The sequence below is a fragment of the Terrapene carolina genome, unplaced genomic scaffold (assembly GCF_002925995.2).
Source record: "Terrapene carolina triunguis isolate 2854851 unplaced genomic scaffold, T_m_triunguis-2.0 Scaffold998, whole genome shotgun sequence".
NCBI lineage: Eukaryota > Metazoa > Chordata > Testudines > Emydidae > Terrapene > Terrapene triunguis.
In genome coordinates, this window is record NW_020665349.1 from 283,876 (window position 1) to 307,089 (window position 23,214).

The 23,214-nt window shown below is 47.4% G+C and overlaps 1 protein-coding gene across 1 annotated transcript in view; it reads right to left on the bottom strand.

Annotated features, from left to right (window-relative positions):
- Positions 1-19,776, bottom strand: part of LOC112113853 (phospholipid-transporting ATPase ID-like) — a 73,645-nt gene extending 53,869 nt beyond the window's left edge. The window contains exons 1-11 of the mRNA XM_029913861.1: positions 19,768-19,776; positions 19,122-19,155; positions 17,588-17,697; positions 15,971-16,084; positions 12,595-12,693; positions 11,193-11,254; positions 9,260-9,332; positions 8,954-9,024; positions 7,635-7,717; positions 2,322-2,480; positions 1,272-1,360 (exon numbers count right to left, since the gene is read on the bottom strand). Of these exons, the coding sequence (XP_029769721.1) occupies positions 1,272-1,360; positions 2,322-2,480; positions 7,635-7,717; positions 8,954-9,024; positions 9,260-9,332; positions 11,193-11,254; positions 12,595-12,693; positions 15,971-16,084; positions 17,588-17,697; positions 19,122-19,155; positions 19,768-19,776 (903 nt within the window). The remainder of the gene's footprint in view (positions 1-1,271; positions 1,361-2,321; positions 2,481-7,634; positions 7,718-8,953; positions 9,025-9,259; positions 9,333-11,192; positions 11,255-12,594; positions 12,694-15,970; positions 16,085-17,587; positions 17,698-19,121; positions 19,156-19,767) is intronic.
- Between the last annotated feature and the right edge of the window lie 3,438 nt (positions 19,777-23,214).

Sequence of the window (23,214 nt, forward strand, 5' to 3'; positions counted from 1 at the left end):
AAAAAAAAGCCGCGATCGCGATCTGCAGCGGCAATTCGACGGGAGGTCCTTCGCTCCGAGCGGGAGTGAGGGACCCTCCGCCAAATTGCCACCGAATAGCTGGACGTGCCGCCCCCTCCGGAGTGGCCGCCCCAAGCACCTGCTTGCCAGGCTGGTGCCTGGAGCCGGCCCTGGTGAAGGTGAATGTGTGCTGGCGTGGTCACATCCCCCTGCGGCCGGAGCTGATTTAATGGACGTACAAGTGTTCACTTTTGTGGGCGTTGCACTGGCTCGGGGGGAGCCAGTCTAATCTCGGTTGGTTTGTTATGATTTCAGTCTCGTAACATTAAACTACTGACAGTCTCCATGTCAACGGAGGCGTGCTCTGAAACGCAGGAACAGAAGCTACTATTAAAAGCTAAATATCTGGGCTAAGCTAAATTCGCTTTTCCTTGAGCACACTCCTGAGCTGTTCTTCAAGCAACATTGGATAAGGCACTGGCTAGTGTGTGTGTGAGCACATCTCCCCGTAGGGACAGGGCCCAGCCGCTAGGACAGGCCGCTAGACCGCAGCAGCCACTGAAAGGAGCTACGCTTTACGCTCCAGGCAGAAGCCCTTGGGACGGAATCCCCAGGACTGATCCCTGCTGAGGACGGTCGCATCCATGTGTGAGCAGCTGCAGTTTGTTACAATTGTCAAGAAGTTTCAATCCGCAGCATTTTAATTAGCGGAGAGTCGGAGACTGTCCCCCTGGAGTGTAAATATCTGTTTAGTGCTTTTAAATTTACCACTTGCTAAAAAACCCCCAGTCTCTGGTTATGAATGAGCGCGCAATATTTTCCTCTACTGCAGGAGCGCCAGTTTAGCAGCCAGCAGAGAGCACCATGTAATTATCGAATGCTGAGCAGAGAGACATTACTGCAGATATCAAGGAAGCCTGAAAGCGAGAAGGAAAAAATCAATGTTTATTTAAATGGAAAACCACAAAAGATATTTGGGAAAATGTTACTGGCAGGCTTCCAAGTGGCTATCACAAACAATGGAGAAAAAGGGCACAGCAAATGAAAAGCCATGAAGAGAGGTCCTGGACACTATCCGTTTAATGGCCTAGCTCTGCAGGATGGGAGTTCTGAAAGGGGCTGCAGAAATCCATATGCTAATGTACTTTTCTAGCATTCTTCTTTTTCTCATTAGTCCCTTTTGATGTCCCCTCATTTGTCAGGAAAGAGGGTGGAGCACTCTGCAATGATGAACATGGCTGAAGGAGTGAAGACAAATTAATCAGACTTACCACTAACACGAGGACATTCATTAGCCGATCAATGCTGGTCCGTTTAAAGGTTGTTTTCCCACAGTTCTGCATTAATTTGGTGTCTGGCCCTAGTAGATCAAACACAGCCATGATTTTTAAGAACACGGATCAATTCTAGAGCTGCTTCCCTTCGAGACGCCAAAGCACTTTACAAACATACATTAACCCTCACAACCCTCCTGTGAGGCAGGGTCACATTGGTATCCCTGCGTTACAGATGGAGAAACTGAGGCACAGAGCAGTAACGTGACTTGCCCGAAGTCATAGAGAGAATCAGAAACAGACACCAGAACTCCTGACTCCCGCTCCCTGCGCTCTCCTGCAGCCAGTGCACCCTCCCTTGTGGCTTTAATTTATTTTATGGAGAATAATGGATACTATATCAGCAGTGACATGCATTGTGCATTGTCACATATGTCTCCAGTGCTACAGAAATAATCCAAATCTCACCCCTATTACAATGTAGATTTCCCCCCCACACTAATACCAGAGGCAATTCTGACACTCTGGTACAAGGGTGTAACCTGGAGCACTGTTTCTTTAAGCTAATCAGGTTGGCTTGGAGTTGGGACCTGCTCAGTATCTCTCCAAGCATGTAAAGTGATTGAGTTCCACTAGCTCACTGCGCCCTCAAACAGGGTCAGTATTTGAGGACTCTTTGCCCAGGTGGATGGGCTGAGATTTTTCCCCATGTTATCTGCTGATCCCAGCTCCAGGGGAAGAGAAGCTGCTCTTTATGTCAAAGAACCCCATCAAGGTGCATTGAGATTTTGCAACATAGGGTTCACTATTCCTCTCTCTTGTGGACTGGTCTAGAAAACTTCCCGTTAAAATCCCGCTCACAGTGAGTTTGACACGTTCCTAGTTTGGGGCTAAGAGGAAGGTTCAACATTCCACTTGTGTTCTCGTATCCAGTGGAAACCAAGCTTCCAAAGGGGACAAAAGTGGTTCTCCTCTGCCCACTGGGAATTACATGCCCCCCGCCCCGTGACAGTTTTTTCACTCTGCACCTCTGTGTATTCCACCTACCAGCATAAATAACAAGCCCAAAGCACCATTCTGTGTTCCTAATGGTGCAGCCCCTCAGCAGCATCTTCTCATTGTCCAGGGCAAATTTCTCCCCGTGGAGAGTAAGAGTCCCTGTGAACTTATCCAGTTTGTTGTTCGGCGCCTCACATTTGACTTCACCTGTAAATAGAGATCAGACAATGAAAACCTTCCTGGGACTAGCCCCCCACTGGGCAGCACACACAACAGCCTCAGCTGTGCCCTGGACCGTGACCATGTCAGGACCTTAGCTGTCCACCCGTATCACCTTCTGCTGGACACTGCAAGCACTGCTGCGCATGGAGGCTGCTCCTACCCGGCCTTCCCACGGCAATCCAACTGTCTGCGTTGAATTACTTTCATATTTAGGTTTTTCCTTTGCCATTGAACACAGGATGGTGCCCTGCCCTTTGAGGCCATGTCACGTCCCTAGCTGATAAGTTCCACCAGCCCTCTCTCTCACCTGGCAGAACCCAACGGAGATGCCCTTCTCCTTGCCAACCCCACAGCCACAAACTGGCCTGCCCCGGCACCCAGAACAGCACTGGTAGAGGCCTTCAACAAATCCTGATGGACAGATGACCTGATGGACACTTCACAGCATGAAATAATCCCAAAGGAGCCTGCGAATAAGCGGCAAGCAGCAGCGTGTACTGGGGGGCAGTGGAACAGCTACATGCTGAGAACACACATACATGCAGACAACAATGTCAAGCAGAATCTCACACAGAAGACAACCCTGACCTGGCAAGCATGGGCTGCCCCACTGCCTCCTGCAGCAGCCTTGCTAGTGAGTTGAAGGCCCACACTAGGCTAGACTTCCAAACTACGTCACAAGAGCAGCCATCACTGATGGAACAGACTAGGGACAACAGAGGAGATGATAGTGCAAACAATGAACGTACCTGATCAGGTTTCTTTAGAGGTACTGTAACTCTGCTCATTACAACACTGGACTGATGCAGTCTGCACCACTTGGGATGCCCCACTGACAGTGTGACTACATACGGGCACCCAAAGAAATGAAGCAGGAAAGGGTTCATAAGATAAGCAAGGAGAGCATCTGTGAAAAGGCAGGAAGAATTGCTGGGTGCAAAGGAATAAGCATGCTTCAAGATAAGCCTTCTCCCCTCCCGCCCCCAAAGCAGCAGAGTGACGGCTGCTTAACCCGCCTTAGAGACAGTCTCTTCGCATGCAGCAGAGGCTGGGAGCACTGTGTGCAGGTGGGAGCGCTTTATCGAGGACTTTGTAGCCCAAAGGACCATGGCCATAATATGGGCTAGAAGGTGGGGAGTTTTCAGAGAAAGTGCATGTGTGTAACAATTCCTGAAGCTCTAGCAGGGTTGCAGAGGACCCTCCATAAGGGGGAGAAGAGCTATTTTAAGAACTTGACTCCTGTGAGTTCATGGTGTCTTCACCCTGCCCTAAACACAGTCCCCTCAAGTTGTAGCAGGTCAGAACTTAACCCCCTTTCGCGGGGTATGTTTTTATTAATAAACAAAGCTCAAACCACACACAAAATCCTGCTGAAGTCCTCTCTGTACGCTTCGTTATTCCCAGAGTTCCCTCCCAAGGACTGCTCAGCCCACACTCTCGATCCCCCTTTCTCTCTCAAGCAAGGAAGCCAGCCCCGCCTCCCTTGTATGTGGGGAGGGTAATGAGCCACTTGACACGGTGAGTCAAAACCAGTGGTAGCCCTTTCCCAGCAGCACCATGATGTGCTAGCAGAGTCAGGGTTCCCGCTAACGCTGTCGGCCAGGTACATTTACCTATTCAGTTTTCTCTCAGACTCTAATAAGCACAACTGGGAAATGTCTGATGGCTGTACGCGTGGCCAGAATTAATAGCCAAGTATCCCTTTTCAGTCCACTATAGTTTAATCTCTTCTGTTCCATCCCTTGAATTTCTTCGGAACCCGAAGGAAGACAGGCTTGTCACTGGCCATGCCGCCGACCCACCAAATTCCCGATGGCTAGAGAGGTGGATTCCGCTTCCATATTCTATAATTCTCTCTCCTTATAAAATGTGCTCACCCACTACTCTAAGGCCCAGCTGCAATTAGTATAAAATCTATTATTCAAATCAACAATTAGACCAAGGGTTCAGAAAGGATCCAAGAGAGTGACTAAAGGATTAGAAAACCTGCCAGCTACTGCCAGACTCCAAGAGCTCAACCTATTTAGCTTAAGAGAAAGTTAACATGACTTGAGCTCATTCCGTAAGTACCTACATGGGAAATAAATATTTGATAACAGGCTCTTTAATCTAGGAGACAAAGGTCTAACAAGATCCTATTGTTGGAAGTTGAAGCTAGATAAATTCAGGCTGGAAATTTTTAATAGTGAGGGTCATTAACTATAGGAACAACTTACCAAGGATCATGGTGGATTCCCCATCACGGGCAATTTTTAAATCAAGATAGGATGTTTGTCTAAAAGCTCTGCTTTATTTCACAGCTATTGGACTTGAAACAGGAATTAATTCAGGGCAGTGCAGTGGTGTGTTATGCAGGAGGTCTGACTAGATGATCAAAATGGTTCCTTCTAACCTTAGTCTCTGAAAAACCACACACACCTCTACATCCCTAATACTCTCTCCCACTACAACCTTCTCCCCACCGCTCTCCACCCAAGAACAGCCTGGGAGAAGCGAGAGGCTTTCCAGCTCAAGCAACAAGGGAAGTGAATTCTAGAGCGGAGGCTGCAGCCCCAAGAACACCCTGACTAACGTCTCGTGGTAAAACCAGGGTGGTGTTAGGGGGATCTCCAGTAACTGTGCTATGTTGGGACTTACAGAGGTACAGCAGGTAAGGCCAGAAGAGACTTAGTGATCATCTCGCCGGACCTGTACAAGAGAGGCCATCATCTCTCACCCAGTGATCCTGCATTGAGTACAATTACTGGTGGGAAGTTAATGGACAACAGCTGAATCCATTTCACCCAAAAGGTTTAAACCCCATGAAGCCTGGACCTGGTCAGTGGCAGCTAACTGAGACCTGATGATTGTTTCTTCTCATGTCTCCCACTTCCCCAAGTCTAACAATAAATAAAGTTCATCTTGTTGGAAAAATCCCCTGTACCTGACCCGGCACAGCACCAACAAATACCATGCTCTGGGTTAAGCACTTTGCTTCACTGCCTTTGCGAATTAGCCATCCAACCTTCTCCTCTTTTCCTGCCCCATGAAGCCCTTGCATGAAGGGCGCCATACAATATGTAATACTTGTACAGAGGTTAGCTCCAGAAATGTGAGGTTAGGTCTAATCCCAGGCACTCTTCCCAGTTCTCTTCCAAATATTAATCACAACAGGAAATATTTTATTTTCACTTTAGATATCGCAAATAGGGCCCCTTTTATTTAAAACAAAACTAGAGATGTTGTAAAAATTAAACATAAGATAAGGGAATAATTTTAACTTTATAAAAGATTTTGAAACATTTGTTGAGTCATAGAATCATGGAATCATAGAATATTAGGGTTGGAAGAGACCTCAGGAGGTATCTAGTCCAATCCCCTGCTCAAAGCAGGACTAACACCAACTAAATCATCCCAGCCAGGGCTTTGTCAAGCCTGCCCTTAAAAACCTCTAAGGAAGGAGATTCCACCACCTCCCTAGGGAACCCATTCCAGGGCTTCACCACCCTCCTAGTGAAATAGTGTTTCCTAATATCCAGCCTAGACCTCCCCCACTGCAACTTGAGACCATTACTCCTTGTTCTGAGTCAAGTTATACTCATTTAGAAAAAGCAATTGTTTTGATCTTCGTTAGACAAACTGTCTGAGAAAGGAGTTCTCTATCTTAAAATGAAGATTTCGGTTTCCACATTGTTACACGCCATGGCCTCTTCAGTAAAATAAGGGTTTGAACCCGTCACTCAGGGAAGGACCATCATTTACAGGGGGCTTCCCAGTGCAGCAATAAAAGTCTACAAGAGCTCTGGAAATATGAAAGCCCAGAACCACAGGCCTCACTTGAGAGAAATCCAGTAATAAGGTGTCGCACAACTGAGAAATCGGACCAAGAATATTGTTCCATAAGATCCCACTGTAGAAAGAGTGGTGTCTAGCAGCCCCTTTAGATTGCACGGCTTAGAGACATTCCGAGATCTTTGAAATATGGACCAGCTGATCACCATTCCGCCATTTATCATGGATATGACAGTGGAGTCATTGACTCATTTCAGTCATTTAGCTTTTATTTCCTATGAATCTGGTGCTCAAGAAAAGTCCCCGGAGAACAGGGGGAGCAGCATTATAAGCTGAACTACACCACTGCTCTGCGCCATTCCATTCGGGTTCTCTTATCACCCTGAGCACCTTCTAGTTGGGCTTTGAGCGATGTGACTAGCATCTGTCACCTGTTCTCTGACTTGTCCTCTCCCAGCAGGAGACCTATGTGCAGAATGGAATGTTGTGCTTCTGTAGGGTTGGGTTGGGTTTTTTTGTGCATGTTGCCAAGTGTTTAGGTTAGAGAAAGCCAAGTCAGAGACGTCGGCCTTGCAGGTCCTTGCCTGAACTGTAGCTCTAGGAGGTTAGGAAAAAATAAGTCTAGTCTTTTGTCCTTGGCCCATTCTGCTGTGGCTAGGGGAGGAAATAGCGCCAAGTGTGATTTCTGCGACATGGACACCTGTCCACCAGGCCCAGGCCCTCTCGTTCATTTCCCATAAGGGACCATGGAACATGTGATGTGGCAGGGACATGTTCAACAGCACACCTGGACTTTCAGCGCGTTAGCTGCCAGGCAGTGACAGCAAAACATTTCCAGATTCATCTTTTTGGTGCTGTTGAGAAAACAGTGAAAGGACAAAAGTGCAAAGCTCTAAACTGAGAAATCCCCCCCGCATGCAGATGGGCTGGTTCTGCTCCTAACACTGGTGTAAATGAAGTGTAACTGCTCTAAAGTCAATGGACTTACATCGGTGTAAAACTGCTCTGAGATCAGAATCAAGCCCTGTCGGTGAATTCAATGCAGTGACTACCTGTTTTGTTTCCCAGGGGGCGGTTTGCAGGAGCCTTACGTGGAGGATTTGATGGGGTCTCAACAAGCCTACACAGACACTAAGTGTCTTAGTGCACCTCACCATGTGACTGCCCACCCACTGCAGTCAATGGCAGCACACAAGATCTGATCTGCACTGCGTGCTGCTGCTATCCCTGGGAGCGCTGGGCAGGGACCCAGGGCAGAGTGGACACCAGGGGCCTACAGTGCGGCTCGGAGAGGAGAATTCCGACTTCGGGTGGAATTCAGGCCTTAGGGGAAATGCTTTGGGACCTTCATTTTTTCTGCACACTCACCGTTGAAATCAGTCAGTTTCTGAAGGTTCTCTCCCAGCTCCGCAGTGACCGTCAGTGCCTGCTTCACTTTGAGGTTGGTTTCCCTATAATAAAAGCATGAGTCAAACTCCTACATGCCTGGTCCCTCTTCTGTTCCTGGAGCTGTTCTCATTCATTAGGATCCAGATGGAGCTTGCAGGGTCTACAGGCTGCATCTCCTTATTAAGAGTCAAATCAGGACCATTTTTACATGGCCACAAAGGGAATATAGTCCTTTGCCACTGTATAAACTGGTTCTGCACCAAGTCAGCTGATCCTGCGGAACGCTGGGCCAGGGGCAGAAGAGGGTCAGAGGGCTCTGGTCTCACGCCATCACTGCAAAGAGTCGAGCTGGACACGTGAGCTCTCTGAGCAGCCCTCTGTCCCACTAAGTTCTTACATCACAATCATCCCTGTGGTATCTGAGCACTTCTGTGGGTTCTGGACCCAGCTAACAGGAATTGAGTGTGGCCCTCAGACTTGTGGCAAGCTGGCCACGGTGCAGAGTGATGGAATACAATGGGTCACTAGGGTGATGCTGGGAGCGGCTGATGTTCACATAGACAGAGAAGTGGCTGAGAAGAACAGCCGGGGTGAACATAAAAACCACAGAGCTGTTGCTGCTGATGTGAGGTCTTTCAGGAACATGCATTGTCAATGTCAGTGCTACCAGAATTGCCAGCATGAGTAAAACGGGCCAAGGCCTCTGCATGTGAGGCACCTGCCTTTGTTGGGATACTGCTGGGGAAGCAGCCATTGGTACTCTGCTCAAGACACTTCCCAGAAGATCACTCGTTATGGACAACTGATTGGAACAAAAGCTGCCTCCCTCATCAGAGAGCTGTTCAGAGGAGGAAGCAGTGGCCTGGGCTGTGGAGCACAATCTTTTCCCAGGGCAAGTTTAAGGCAAACAATTATGCCTCCATCTCATGCTCAAATGCATAACAGGAAAGTGAAATGAGATGTGACCCTTTGGGAACCATAGGATCGGTGCATGGGGCAGGAGAACGTGCCACAGGCGGAGCTGACATGCAGTGTTCTCTAGATATAAAAGAGAAGATGCTTATATTGGAGTGGTGCTGAAAGAGCATTTTACTGTAGGGTTAGAAAACACCATCACCCTACACTTGCTGCGTGCAGCCAGGGTCACGGGTTTCCTGGCAGGAACAATCAATGCTCTGTGGATTCATCTCTGGACTAGGCAGCATTGAGAACACAGAAGCAGCTGGGCCTCACAATATCAGGATTCACCATGCAAAAATTAGCCTTGTGTTTGCAGCCCCAGGGCCAGGCTCACTTACCCATCCAGTTCAGCCGTCTCGATGTACGTCAGGCTGTGCGGCTCACTGCTTGAGAGTAGCAGTAAATCTGCCTGAACACAAATAAAACCAGGGCGGTATGAGCTTACACAGCCACAGAAAAACCGCCCCAGTGACGTTACCTTGAGATCTCAGGACAGAGGACACAGTTACACAACAAGTTCAATTGACTTCTGTGAACGGAAAATCTCTGAGCCAGTTAGCGTCAGTAGTGAATAACTGGTTTATTTGTCTGAGGAGTAATTCCAGAGAGTCACAGCGCACGTGGCTACAACAAACTGCACTCACCGTCACAAAGTTGTTGTTCTCTAGTTTTATGATGTCTCCCACTTGGATATTCATCCATTTATCGTCCTTCAATCTGCAAGAGAAAGTTCCCTTTAAATAGTCACGGAGTGTAGAGCGCTCCGACCCCAAGAGAGTCAGCGGTGCTCTTGAAGCCCGTTCATCAGTAGTATTAGGACTTGACGGTGAGCTGTCGGGGACAGGGACTGTCATTCTGTTCCGTGTCTGTCCAGCATGTAGCACAAAGGAGCGCGGGTCCAGGACAGGCTCCTAGCCACTACCAATATACATCAGTAATAAATGGGAGAGGTTCACACACACGTGCGGTTGAGAAGTAGGCTCCATAATATGAACATGGCACCTGTGCACTATTCTACTAACAGACACTGACTTTTCCTTCTCTTCTGCTACAAATCCAAAATCTAGGTGGGGTCCTGGGGAAGAGATTCCCTCTACAATTTAAGCAGATACCACTAAAATTACTTGGAAATTAGCCCAATTACTTAAGTTGTCTAAGTCCCCTAAAGAAGATCAGATGGTGCAAAGGCAGCTCTGACCCTGTAGGTCTAGCTGTCAAAAAGGGCAGCGACCCAGCTACGGAAGCTGCACATGCAAGGATTCCGATCCGTGCTGTTCATGGCCTTTTTTTAATGCCCAAAGCAAGATGTCCAGGCATCCAGCTACCTGTCTGGTACCTCCTGGTTGCATGAACAAATCAGAATTTCTGCATATGCAAAAACTTAAGAGGTGAAAAATTGCCCGAATAGTTTTACAGGCAGCATTGGGTATGTGTCCCCACAGATCATATGGACCTGATCTGGGTCTCCGTGAAGTCATTAGTAAAACTCCATTGGAGTTCAATGATAGCAACCCTGGAGCCTGTGGCCTCCGGCCGTTTGAAGTGAATTATGCACTTTGCTATATAAACGTATGTGTTCAGTGGGGATCGTAGTGACGGTGTGACTGGTTTCAGATTTACTGGACTGAAAATGCTAACAACCACCGCAAATCACTGGTTTCCAGCTTTATTTCATGGTTCGTATCATTTGGTGGTGTTTGTACACTACACTGGTTTCTACAGGATGGTGAAAAACCTAGGATGACCAAGCACTTCACCCTTGTTACCAGCTATACTCCAAGAGCAGTTGGGTCTTCATGGAACAGTGAGTACAGAACTCATCTACTTGCCACAAAAGCCCAGCACCCTACCACTTGAGCAAAAGGAAAATCATTGCTAGCAGTAAAGTGCCCATGACACACAGTTGAACAGTTTTGATTCCATCCAATAGATGGCAGTGGTGTGTGTGTGTACAAAGAAGTTTCTTGTAGTTGTTAATTTAACATCAAAAGTCTTTGCTGATTATGCCTAGTTCTGTCTGCTCAGAAATTAATAAACAAGACAAATACATATGACACAAGGGAATGCAGCCACGTCTGGTGTCTCTGGGATATTTGGTAAAATAATCTGTCATTGGCATCTCCTATTTAAAATTTACAGCCCAACTTTTTCTGTGTGGGCTGATGGCTTTAGTATCTGCACTGACAAAGTGACACTACCTTTTGCTACTCATTAACCAGATACGTTAACCAAACAATAGCACACAGCACTGTGAACAATGAACTTTCCTGGGATGTTTGTCATGCTACTTGAACTGAAGACCGCATAGTGAAATCTAGCTGTCATACACGTGGGTGGGCATGAAGGAACAAGACTAGGGAAGCAGAGCACACTTTGGGATCCCATAAGGTAAAATAATACTTTAAAACAAAGCTGCCATAATCTCCAGTGGAAGTAGAATGCACGCAATAGAATGTACATAGTAGGGAGCTTTAATAGTCACATTTGATGAATCTGTCAGAAATTTTGATTGTTTTGTAGAAGCGTCTCCTGGAGATAAACCTTCAGCCAAAATTTCCGTAAAGAAATAAGATTTACCTGCCATTAATCAGCACCTGGACGGGACGGTTATTGACATGATTGTCACTTTTGTGTCGATTCTGAAAAACGTAAAAGTTGATCAGGGTGTGAGAAGAAACTTCACAGAAACCAAGTGTGTGTGATCAGAGGATAATCCCTTTCAGGATTTCTGCCTAGCTGGGGAAATGCTAAGGGCATAAATGCAAGGACAGAATAGTGCCATAACTTTTTCTATGCTCTTAACCCTCCTGTTTATGGGAAACTTCGCTCAGTTAAATCAGAAATCAAGATGACTCTGAAAGACAGAAGAGGGGAAATACCCATACCCATTACCAGGGCCAACCCTGCACAGGGGCTGCTTCCCTTGACCCCTGCACTTTCAGAGAACCAGTGTTTTTGGGTGCTCGCCATCAATATGCACCCATGAGCCAAAGACTCCATTCCACCCCTCTGGGGGTCTCTCCACCCAGAATTTTAGGCCAAATTGTCAAGTCCACGTTTAACTCTGGCAGCACCTGGTGCAGAGGGCTGGCTGGGACAGAGACTGACAGGCAAGCAGGGTCCTGGTATGGAAGGGCCCACTCTGAGGAGAAAGAGACAGGTGGGCCCTGGTGTATCATTTAACCTGGAGTCCCACAAAACCCCAGGCTGGCCTTGACTGCCACAGTTCTGCAGATAAGGTGCTTGGAGGAATCCATTTATCTGCTGCTACATGAAATGGCCATAAGGGTTTTGGGTGCGTCCCCTATTTTTTAAGAGGGCTCTTCACTGCCCATATTTCAGAATGAGATTTCGTTCGGTCTTGTTCAGAACTGCACCGACCCCTCGTGGGACTGGACTCAATGACCAGAGTTGTTAGACGGAGCTGAGAAAACCACGTGCCAACACACATGCAATGGGCTTTTGGAAAGCATTCAGCAGCAGACCTCACTCCGCTCACATTGCAGCCAATAGGACTTTTACCACCAACTCCACCGGGAACAGAGGTAGGCTAATGCCGAGCACCTTGGAACAATCCGACCCAACTTCCCCCCACAATGTGCTTTCCTAGCGGAGCTCTGCAGTGGGATCTAAAGTGCTGAGCCAAGATTTTCCAGCACGAGTGCCTGAGATCAGACTCCTCAACCTGTATTCAGGCATCTAAAGAAGTGGCCGGATTTTCAGAACTGCTGCGCCCTCCACAGTTCCCATGGAAGTCAGCGGGAGCCGTTGGTGCTCAGGACTTCTGAAAAATCTAGCTACTTATTTAGGTGATTCAACATGGATGTTGGGGCCTGACCGCAGCGCCCCATACTGGCCATAGACAAACTCTGCCACCACCCCCCTCCGGCTGTAGTGACTGACAGTGTTTCCCTTTGATCAGGGCCCTGGGGGATCACGGCACACTCTGAACTGAGGGTTGGCAATCCAATCATCTTACAAAATCATCGATGGCATCCTTGGCGCCCGACACGGTCAGTACGAGCACCAGCGGCACCACTGTTGTAAACCAAGACAAGGAGGAAACCTGCGGAATGAGCTGCAGGAGAAGAAAAGCCGGGGTTTAAAACCTTTACAGCCAACGTCGCAAACAAACAAAACACTGGATCCCAGGGAGGCTGCTAAAAGCTTTTACTCTGCCTACAAATCACAGAGCGAGAGACGGAAATTCTGCGCCATCTTTTACACACAAACCTGCAAAGGAAAACCGTCCTTTGTGTGAAAAGGGGCCGGGGGGTCTTGGGAAAGGGAGGGGGTTTATTTCCTTCTGGCTTTTTACATTAGAAATATCAAGTCCCTTTTGTGGAGGACTCCGGCACGGACATGTGGAGGCTGGGGGGGGTGGCTCTCTCAATAGGCTGAACGTGGCCTGCATTTCCCCCCGTCCTTCATTGTGAAGAATGGGGGGAGGCTTAGCCCTGGCCCACACTTAAGAGTTAAACTGAGCTGACTCGGTGGGGGAGGGGAGATTTATTTCACTGGTAAAATGCCAAGTGTGGACATAGTTACAGTGGTGTAAACGTGACTTTTCCCAGTATAATTATTCCCCTTCCCGTACGGGACTGGCACCCCTGGCATAGGCACCTTTATACTAAGATAACTTTCCACGCTAGGGGGTGGTGTAGTTTATCGATACCGGTTACAGCAGTACAAATTTCTAGCGCAGAAAAGCCCTCAGGATGGGAGAGATGCAGCTTGGGATTCCATGTTCTGCTCCACTGTCCCATTCCAAGTCCTACAACTATCACCCAAGTCCTCTGAGTAAAAGAAGAAGGGGCAAGGAGCTGATCTTTGTAGGAGGCGGTGGTGGTGGTGGTGGGCAAACGGGGGGAAAACTGAAAGGTAACAACCCAATAGCCATTTCTCTGAGCCCACCTTGATCAAGGCAATAGAAAAGCACAAACAGTTTTTATTTACGGTTGACCTTTAATGGTTCAGGAAAAGACGCTGCTGACGAGTATAAAGGGACCTATCTGATAAATCTTATCTATAGATTAAAGACCAACAGCCATAGTGTCATATACCAGTAACAAGGCTGTAGTTATGGCTGAGGAGGCACTTTCACTATAAACCTGGGTTTTAGGTTCTTATGATTTCCTGAAAAATGTCCCTGTGAGCTGATATTTCCCAGGGTCGCTCTCAGCACATAGCGGAGGTTTTAAAGTTTAGTAAAATTCTGTTTAGTCATTTCTGAGTTGTCTGAGCGTGGCAAAGGTGATTCTAACAGGGTAATGTGCCAGGCTTGTTTGTGCTTGGATGACTCTAAAAAGCCAAACTAAAAACATCAAACTTGCCTTAGAATCAGTCCTCCGTGAGGGCCACGCTCTTTGATACCGGGGTTAAGAGACGTGGTTTAAAAATGACAAAGTACATGACTTTTATCATTGTTTGAGCAAAGTACAAAGGAGCAGAGATGCCGATATAGGCTGGTGAGATATGCTCAGTTTTAGGGCAGAGACACACATTACTATCAGAAATGGGCAAACTCCAACCCAGAGCCCCGGATGAGCCTTGGAGTTCTACACTGGTGCCTTCTGCTGTCACCTCCTTTATTAGAGCCTACGTGCCCCAGCGTGCAATTCCACCCCCTGCTCTGAGCACACAGCAGCAATCTGCTCCGTTTTGTGTACAGTAATGGCAAGCTCCTTGCTGTAACCCCCTCAGTCTCACGGAAATGTCAGTGTTTGCAAAGTCAGCTCTCTCCCAGGCTCTCCATTTATGCAGTTGGTAGATGGGACGTTGCACGCTGTATGATTTTATGAAAATATGCTGATGTGTGTGAACATAATGTAACTAAAATATGCTTCATGCAAAAGGTCTCTTGTAAGGTATCATTACAAAGCTCATAATCTACTGAGTGTGGTCATCCTATTTGTATAAATGTATCACTCTTGTATCAGAAACTAAAATATGAAACATAACTCTGAGGGCCTATTGTAATTATGCAAACTATGTGGGCCATTAATGGTGGTTTGGAATCTTGATGGCTCCCATTAACCAGGACAATTGTCTGTAGATGGCTCTGTTTTACCTGTAAGTCTTCCTGTATACGTGTGTGCTGGCAAGTGGGTAATGAAGTCTTGCAGTGACATGTGATCATGTCACCTGAACAGGAATCCATCTTTAACCTGGTGCTTTTCCCATTCAGAAGGAGGGTTGGGAACCCAGAGAGGGACAAAGGATTCCTGCCTTATACAAAAGATATATAAGGGGGTGGAACAGAACAAAGGGAGGGCCATCATGAGAAATCCCCTAGCTACCACCTGAGCTGGAAGAAGGCCTGTACCAGGGGAAAGGATTGTGCCCAGACTAGGAAGGTGTCCAGTCTGTGAAAGAAACTTATTGTAATGTCTCTGAGGTTGAGATTTTATCTGTATTCAGTTTTATTACTGTATTAGGCTTAGACTTGTGTGTTTTATTTAATTTGACTTTGTAATTCACTTTGTTCTGTCTGTTACTACTTGGAACCCCTTAAATTCTACTTTCTGTATTTAATAAAATCACTTTTTATTTATTAATTAACCTAGAGTATGTATTAATACCTGAGGGGGGGGGGGGCAAACAGCTGTGCATATCTCTCTCTCAGTGTTATAGAGGGCGAACAATTTATGAGTTTACCCTGTATAAGCTTTATACAGGGTAAAACGGATTTATTTGGGGTTTGGACCCCATTGGGAGTTGGGCATCTGAGTGTTAAAGACAGGAACACTTCTTAAATTGCTTTCCGTTAAGTCTGCAGCTTTGGGGCATGTGGTTCAGACCCTGGGTCTGTGTTGGAGCCGACGGGCGTGTCTGGCTCAACAAGACAGGGTGCTGGGGTCCCGAGCTGGCAGGGAAGCAGGGGCAGAAATAGTCTTGGCACATCAGTTGGCAGCCCCAAGGGGGTTTCTGTGACCCAACCCGTCACAGTAGATACCAGCAGTTTGTCTTTGAATAAGATTGATAAGGACAGGTTTCACTAGGTGCTGCAGGAGGGAACCATCCGAGGAACCCAACAGCAGTCAGCAGCACTCACCTGTAGAACGGGAGACGAAAAACAGGCACAACATCTTGTAAACATTAACTAAAACTTCCCTTCCCTGGGGATCAAGCCAGCGTGTCTAACAGGCACTCCGGCCAGAGAGGAACTATGCCACGTTTGCCGACCTCGGCAGAACAAGTTTCCTTTCTTGCCCTGTTTTATGTCTCTGCTTTTGGGTTTTAATAAGATGCTAATTCACATTATGGGCACAGCTAGTGCTTTATTCCAAGTCAACCCACAGCCAGGCACTGGGAAGAGGCCAGAGAGTCTGTTAAAAAGGAGAGTGAATTCATACCTGCAGAATCAGCAGGAACAAAAAATAGGCATTGGCTATTCGCTGAAACTGCTCAAACAGGTTGAGAGGCAGGAAAGTGAAGAAATTGTATTTCGACGTTTTAATTGAATTGTTCTGTGGAAACAAAAAGCAAACAAACGGATGGTAAAACAGGAAAAGAAATTGCAGCACAACCCATTTCAGCACTGTTTGACTGGTTTAAATTTAGCAATAACATTGTTCACAGCAGCCACTCGAAAACATTTCCTTTTCCCCCAAGTCACTCACACTGAATTCTGATAAACAGACTGAATTCTTTTGGGAACCAGTGAAATTACCGTAAGTGTATGACATTGCAGCTCCAGGTATGTATGTCACTCACACACACACACACACTCCTGTATTATGGGAGATACATTTATATTCTCTTTGTAACTGGCACACAGCGAAGATTTTACCGGTTTTTGTTTGTTTCTGGTAGCATCCACAATATGCTAGCTGCTTTCCAAACAGGGATCAGCTGCTATCCTGCGGGGCTCCAAATGTAGACAGACAGACAGCCAGCAGGCTGGGAGGCAGACATCGAAAGGGAGGCAGGAGTACAACTGAGGGGTAGTGGGTTCAAGGTGTTTGGCCATCTCATAGCAATATAGGGTTAATGCAGTGTTAAAAATACAGAAGCTCTATAAACTATCCATAATTATCCTCAGCTTTGTCAGCATAGGTCAGCCGGATCCCTTCTAGGCATCATGGCAGGAGAGAGTCTTTAGGAGGGATGTGAATGAGGAGAGGGCCTTGTAATTTCGCTCAACGAGAGAGTTTCATGCTCAGGTGCCATGGGAGAGGGGCACAGTGGCATGTTATCGGGGGAAGGAGACTGGCACTGCTGGCAGAGTGGAAGGACAATGCAAGGCCAGGGTAGGAGTAATGCAGAACTGGAAAAAGCCAAATGAACTGAAGGTTGCCAGGCTCTGTAGCATAAGTTCACTACCAAGCTCAGAAGTCCCTGGGGCACTGCACAGACCTGTCCACGGAGTCACTTGCTAGTGACATGCTGATGCAGACACCAATACGACCTTCATTCCGACTTTGCACATTTATTTCATACAGTGGTATCTGGATTTGTTCGTTACCATAACGGGGCCCTGCAGGTTTACCAAGCGCCACTTCATTAGCCACTTAAACAGCTCGTAACTGGAGGATCTGAAAAGACTCCTGGATCGGAGGCATCTACACAGATGGTTCTGATAGGTACCTATGCAGCCATCCAATAATCCAGCGAGACAGTGTTCTCCTGGCAACTTGCAATTGTTATTGCCCTGGGCTTGCATCTCCCGTTTCAATCGCCATTCCTACCTCTAACCTCGTCAAACTAGAGAAAGGCCCAGGCTACTTAGTACAGATCTTGGTTTGAGTTTCCTCAAAGTTTCAGGGAGTTCTGACCCAGCGCTCTGATAAAATCCCAGTTGGGATCCAGAGATGAACTTCCCCGAAGTCTGAGGGGTTCCGGGTGAGATCCGTCTCTGCTCCTCACCACACTAAGCTACATAGTGCAGCCTGCACCTTGCTGGGCAGCCAGGGAGGGTGGTAACTAAAACAACATCTGTCACCGTTTCCATAGGTCCGGCGTTATCTCACCGTGATGGAGAAGATCAAGCAGCTCCCCATTGTCTGGGCCCTGCCAGTGAGAGAGCCCAGGCCCACATGCTCGGCATCTCCGCAGTGAACTTTACCGTAGTGCAGATGTTCTTTTAAAGAAGACAGCCCGACGTGCTCTGGGTGAGGGTGTTGGTGGACCACATTCAGGGGATGAGTCAGACAGAACAGCAGGTAGTGGCGATCCTCTATCGAAGCATGAACAGACACACTGGGAAAGGCCAATGAGATGGAGCCAATGGGGGCTTCCCTGCACCAAGCACAGGTGTGAGAGAAGACTCAACCATTAGGGGATAGGGAGGGGCAAGAAGGCCCAGAAGTGGTTTCCTTGGTCTGGGGAAACACTTTATGCAATGGGCTTTCAAGCAGAAGTACAGTGGCTTCCCCCCTGCTGTGGTTTAAAGGCTGCACTGGATTTTCTTTTCATGTGATTTTTTTCTTGGCAAAAAGTGCCTGAGCCCTGGAGACTGAAGTCTTCTCAAACAGGTTAGTACCGGCAGCAAGAGCTCAAGGTCACTCCAAGGCATCGGAACCCTGCTCTCGAGAGGTCCCCTCTAAGGATGTCTCCGTGGCCCATTCAGACCTTGGATTCTCAGCGGAGAAGGCAGCCAGGGGGCCAGTAATGGTGGCTGTGATGCGCACGTCTCTCTGCTAGAAGGTGTACCGGCTCCACCAGTATGGGCAATTGAACAGATGTTGCACAGAAACAGCTTTTAGACAGTGACAAGCAGGGATGGATTTGAATGGGTGCATATAGCTCCTTATAGCATAGTTGTTTCTAAGGTGAACCAAAGGGCACTGTCAATTGCTCACTAATCCAGTCCTGTGCACACGGCATCACCTTGGGAAGTGTCTATCGGCATGGCAGTGGGCCAGGGTCACCACACTGGCGTGGTGGTGGATAATGCCATTTCAGAGGCTACCTTAGCTCTTCTCCATGTCCAGGCACAAAAACAGGAGCAACTCTCTTCTGCATGAGCTCGATTTTCCATCCTATTGTAGAAGCCAATCTCAAGTGCTCGGGCAGAGCAGAGATGAAACCCTTCCTTCATGGAAATCCGAGGACACATCTCCCGCTTAGCAGCTCATGGCTGCACTCCACCAAGTCGGAGAAATGTTTATCTTTTTGCTTTCTTTAAACAGTGCTGTATGTCTCTTGCCATCAGGCAGCTGTCTGGGAGCGTGGCACGATGGGGATTCATGTTCCCCATCACAAGATCAGAATGTTACCATTTTTAGGCTACCGTTAAGGCTGGCTTGTTAATTCAAAGCGCATCATTTCTAGGTTATATGCATAAATGGGCTCCCTCCACATCACAGGGCCTGAAGTAATGGAATAACATCATCCCCATCACACACTATGATTAAATGACCTGCCCAAGGTCACACAGTGAGGCTGTGGCAGAGCTGGGAACAGGTTATCTTGAGTGCCAGTCCTGAACCTTCACCACAGACGCCTCTTTCCTCGGGCCCCCAGTGGCATTCACATCAGCCTCTAGAGAGGTCCCTTACCCACCTGTCTGGCCAATATCATCGACAGTCACTTCCACCTACAAAGGAGACAATAGGGGCCCCAAACTCAAGAGGACAGTATTGAGAACTGGGAACTGGCTTCAGCTGTCAGCAGCCTTTAGTGGGAATCATGTACATTATGGGAAAAATCTGCTTCGAGGATACTCAAATTAAATTAAAATTGATTTGGCACCAGAAATCTCAGAGGCGAGATGGGAAGTGAGCAGGAGTGATTTCTTTCAATTCCTGTATTCGAGTCTTATTTGTAAATTACGTCAAGAAAACCGCAAGTGAACCAGAGCCATTCATTCCATTTCTTAGTACCCTCAGGCAACTAAACACCCAGGTCATGTGACAGGCACCAAATGCTGGCCTGCAAGAATGTTTCCATCTGGGATTTTTTGCAAGCTGGTTCATGATCAATACATTGTTTATTGCACGTCACCCTTTGGTACATAGGAGAACTGTGCATCAGACTTAGGACGTGAGGGCATAAATGTCTGATCTCATTGGCTGTCCCGGAATGGACAGAGTGAACCTTGATTTGCATTATGAGTTAAGTGTGCTATTGCTGCAATTAAGAGTCCAAGTTTCATGCATTTATTACACCGTGTGCCTCGGATGCTCTTGGGATAGGACTTTTTCCATACCTTGTACATGTAGACTGGCATTTGTTGTTCTTAGCCTGGGAATTCTCTCTCCTTGCCTCAGGGGTTTTAACACTCCAGTGTCTGTTTACAGTTTCTAAACTAGTTTCAGCTTTTCAAATCTGTCCAGTTTCTCTAAGTTTTGCTGTTTCATCAGTTTAGAATGTTTTGCTATCTGTATAGCTGCAGCTAAGGTTATATCTCACTTCAGCTGAAGCTGCCATGAAAGGTTTTTTTCTATTAATCCCATAATCAGCCTGTCTCTGATATTTTCATGTTTTGCATTCCTCAAATCACAGTTTTCAGCCAATGTATGCAGCCCTTGTATACAATTTTCAATATTTTCCTCTGCTCCGTGGATTCTCTGTTGGAAACATGCTCTTTCATAAACCATATTTCTCTAAGGTATAGTATGGATCAAACATAGCCAGAACCTTTTCATAGTCATCTTTGTGACTGTCTTCAGTAAAGTCAAAGGATTTAAAGATATGCTCTGCCTGCTTCTCCATAGCATAAATTAAAGTTGATACCTGTGTATCTCCGGTGTCTTTGTGGAGTTTGTTTGCAATTTGAAATCTTGCAAAATATTGCATCTAGTCTGTCCATTGTGAAGGTGTGTCAAAGCTGAAGTTTTCTGGGGCACTGAAGAGTAGCATGTTGATTAGCATGCTTTGTTCCTTCTGTTTCTGTTCTTAGTTTACTCCTGACACCATGTTATGTACTTCTCTACCAGATATGGGCTGGCTACAGAGCTTGCTTCTAAATGAGAAACACACCAGATGTGTTCATCATATGCTCTTTCAATGCTCTGTCAGGTACAGCTGAGGTTCATTTAAATTGTACACACAGTAGTACTAGATAGCAGCTAAACAGAATAATACAGTTTAGCATTCCATTACACTATCTTCAGCAAGAGGATCTCACAAAGGACTATGTCAGGGTGTAACCCCAAGCAAATATATTAACAAGGCTACAGAGAGGAGACCGCTAGTGTGGAATCAAATCATTGCTATGAGGCTCCTTTATACCACCATTCAGTTCACCTATACAGCCACAAATATTAACGAACCCTGAGCCGCTACGAAAGCGGCATGATCCAGAGCGATGGGACACCTGCCAGCTCAGGCACGGCACTGACTTGCAGTGTGAGCTTGGGCAAGTCACCTCCCAGCTCTGTGCCTCAGTTTCCCCGATGCTGGCTAGGAATAACAGCAGCTACACACCTTAGTAAAGTGCTTTGAGATCTACAGATGAGAAGCATGATATGACAGCGACAGCACCAGTATTTTTTTTTCTAATCCCCTTTTGCAATTGGCTAGATTCAGATCTACTGTGAATGAGCGCGACTCCCCTGAAATCAATCCCTCATGCACATGTTGTTCCTACAACCAGCTCAGGACCGTGGCTAAACGAATCTGGCTTTGACGGAGGAGTTGTTATAGCAGGCAAGTCTTCAGAACCCTTCCGCTTGTGATGTCAGGCCATCGGCAAACACTCAGCAGATGGCTTCTGCCTTTGTTCTCTGGACAAACAAGCTAATACTGCCTCACTATAAAAGTAACTGGAAACAGGAGACGCATTTAGCTGCTGTTACGGTTCCGAGGAGATGAGCTGAAGGCGGAATCCCAGCAAGGGCAGGGTGTGGCCAACCGGAGAGCAGTCAAAAGAGCGACTCCTCTGTATTTACAATACCAGCCCTGAGGTTCCTTTATAACATTTGGAAAATTGTGTCTAAACAGCAACTCGGCTACAGCTGTAGCTGACATGCTGCTAGGGGCAGGCTCCCTGCTCCCTACAATGCACGGGCATCAATGCAGCTGCACTGCCACAGTGGCCTTCCCGGGGTGCCACGCGGCAAGAATGCTGGAGACTAATGTCACTGTTTTCCTTTTAGCTGCAGTCACCCAGGACAAAGGGACGTGACTCCCCCATGTAGAGCGTTCAGCCCTGATCACACGAATGCAGGGTGCATGGAAGAAACAGAAGGGCCTACAGAGCAGGGGATATTGAACACTGCATCCAGAACAGAGGACTAGAATCCAGGAGGAACACAAGGACTGGCAGACTGAACAGACCCAGGTCCATCTAGGCCAGCCCCTGAGAATGTCCAGCATCAGACGCACCAAAGGAAGGTTCAAGAAACCCCGCTGTGGGTAGATTTGGGATAATCTGACCCCATGAAGGTCTCATGCTAATTCATAAGAGAGATTGGCCTAAGACCTGACGTAGTAGGTTTTATCTCCCTTCCAAAAAGGCTTTTAGCATTAACTTTTATAACTGGGAATTTTTGTTATAATGTAACCATCCAAAACCTCTTTCAATTTTGCTAAATTCTTTGCTTCACTGTCATCCTATGGCAGTGAGTTCTACAGTCTAATCCCACGTTGAGTGTCCAGGAAAATCCTTAGGAAAATGTATTGCCTACACTTTGTATTTATATCAGACCTTTCACCTGAGGATCTCAATGTGCTTTACAAACACTATTTAACCTGTGCAAAAACCCAAAGAGGTATTAGTATTATCTTCATTTTACAGAGGAGGAAACTGAGGCACAAAGAAGTGGTGCTACTTGTCCAAGGTGACAAAGTAAGTCAGTGACATGGCCAGGAGTAGAACGCAGGAGCCTTGTCTCTCAGTCACCTGTTCTAACTATGAGGCCACATGCCCCCCAACCCATCCCAGCACCACAAACAAATCCCAAGAGTGCCCCGTTTCCTAGGCTTCTGCTGTGACAACTGGACTCCCTCCTAGATGTGGAAAGAGATGTCTGCCCTCTGCTGTAACTGCTAGATCGCCTGCCCTTCCGGAGCAGAGTGCGCCAGAAGCGTTGGCTTCCCGGCCACTTTCCCCACTACAGTTGTGGGGGATGGGGGTGTCACAGACGCAGGCCCATATCTCAGCAGCATTCTCTGGCTCAGTGCTAGACCAAAGGGCACACGGTGTGGCCGGCTTGCACACGCCGACGGTGGCCCATGTGGAAGTCCCATCTTGCGCCCATTTGAGAATCACAGCGCAGAGGCACAGGAAGCAGCGTTCTCGCGTCCTGAGAGCGCTGGCTCTGCTCCTCCTTCCCACCGCAGTGCACAGAGATGAGACACCCCAGCTGCGGCTCAGGCCACTGCCACATGTAGTTATCACAGGCAGTTACAAGGCTCCCTCGGACTTCTCTAGAGGCCTTATCAGGGGATGTAGAAAAACATAGCCAGACCCCAGAGGCACAGATGGCCAGACACTGGCTGCGGGCTGTACATTAAGGGCTCCAGGTTCATTACTGATCTGACATTAGAATCAGTTCCTGACCCAAGCTGAAATTTGCCTTTGCCTCAGGGGCCCTGCATTTCCTTTCCAGTTCTTGGATACCCAATTTCAGAGCTGTTTGTGCAGCCCCCAGTGACGTCTCCACACAGCTGTGCTGAATTCCAGGGTGAAGCCAGAGAACTGGAAGGAGAA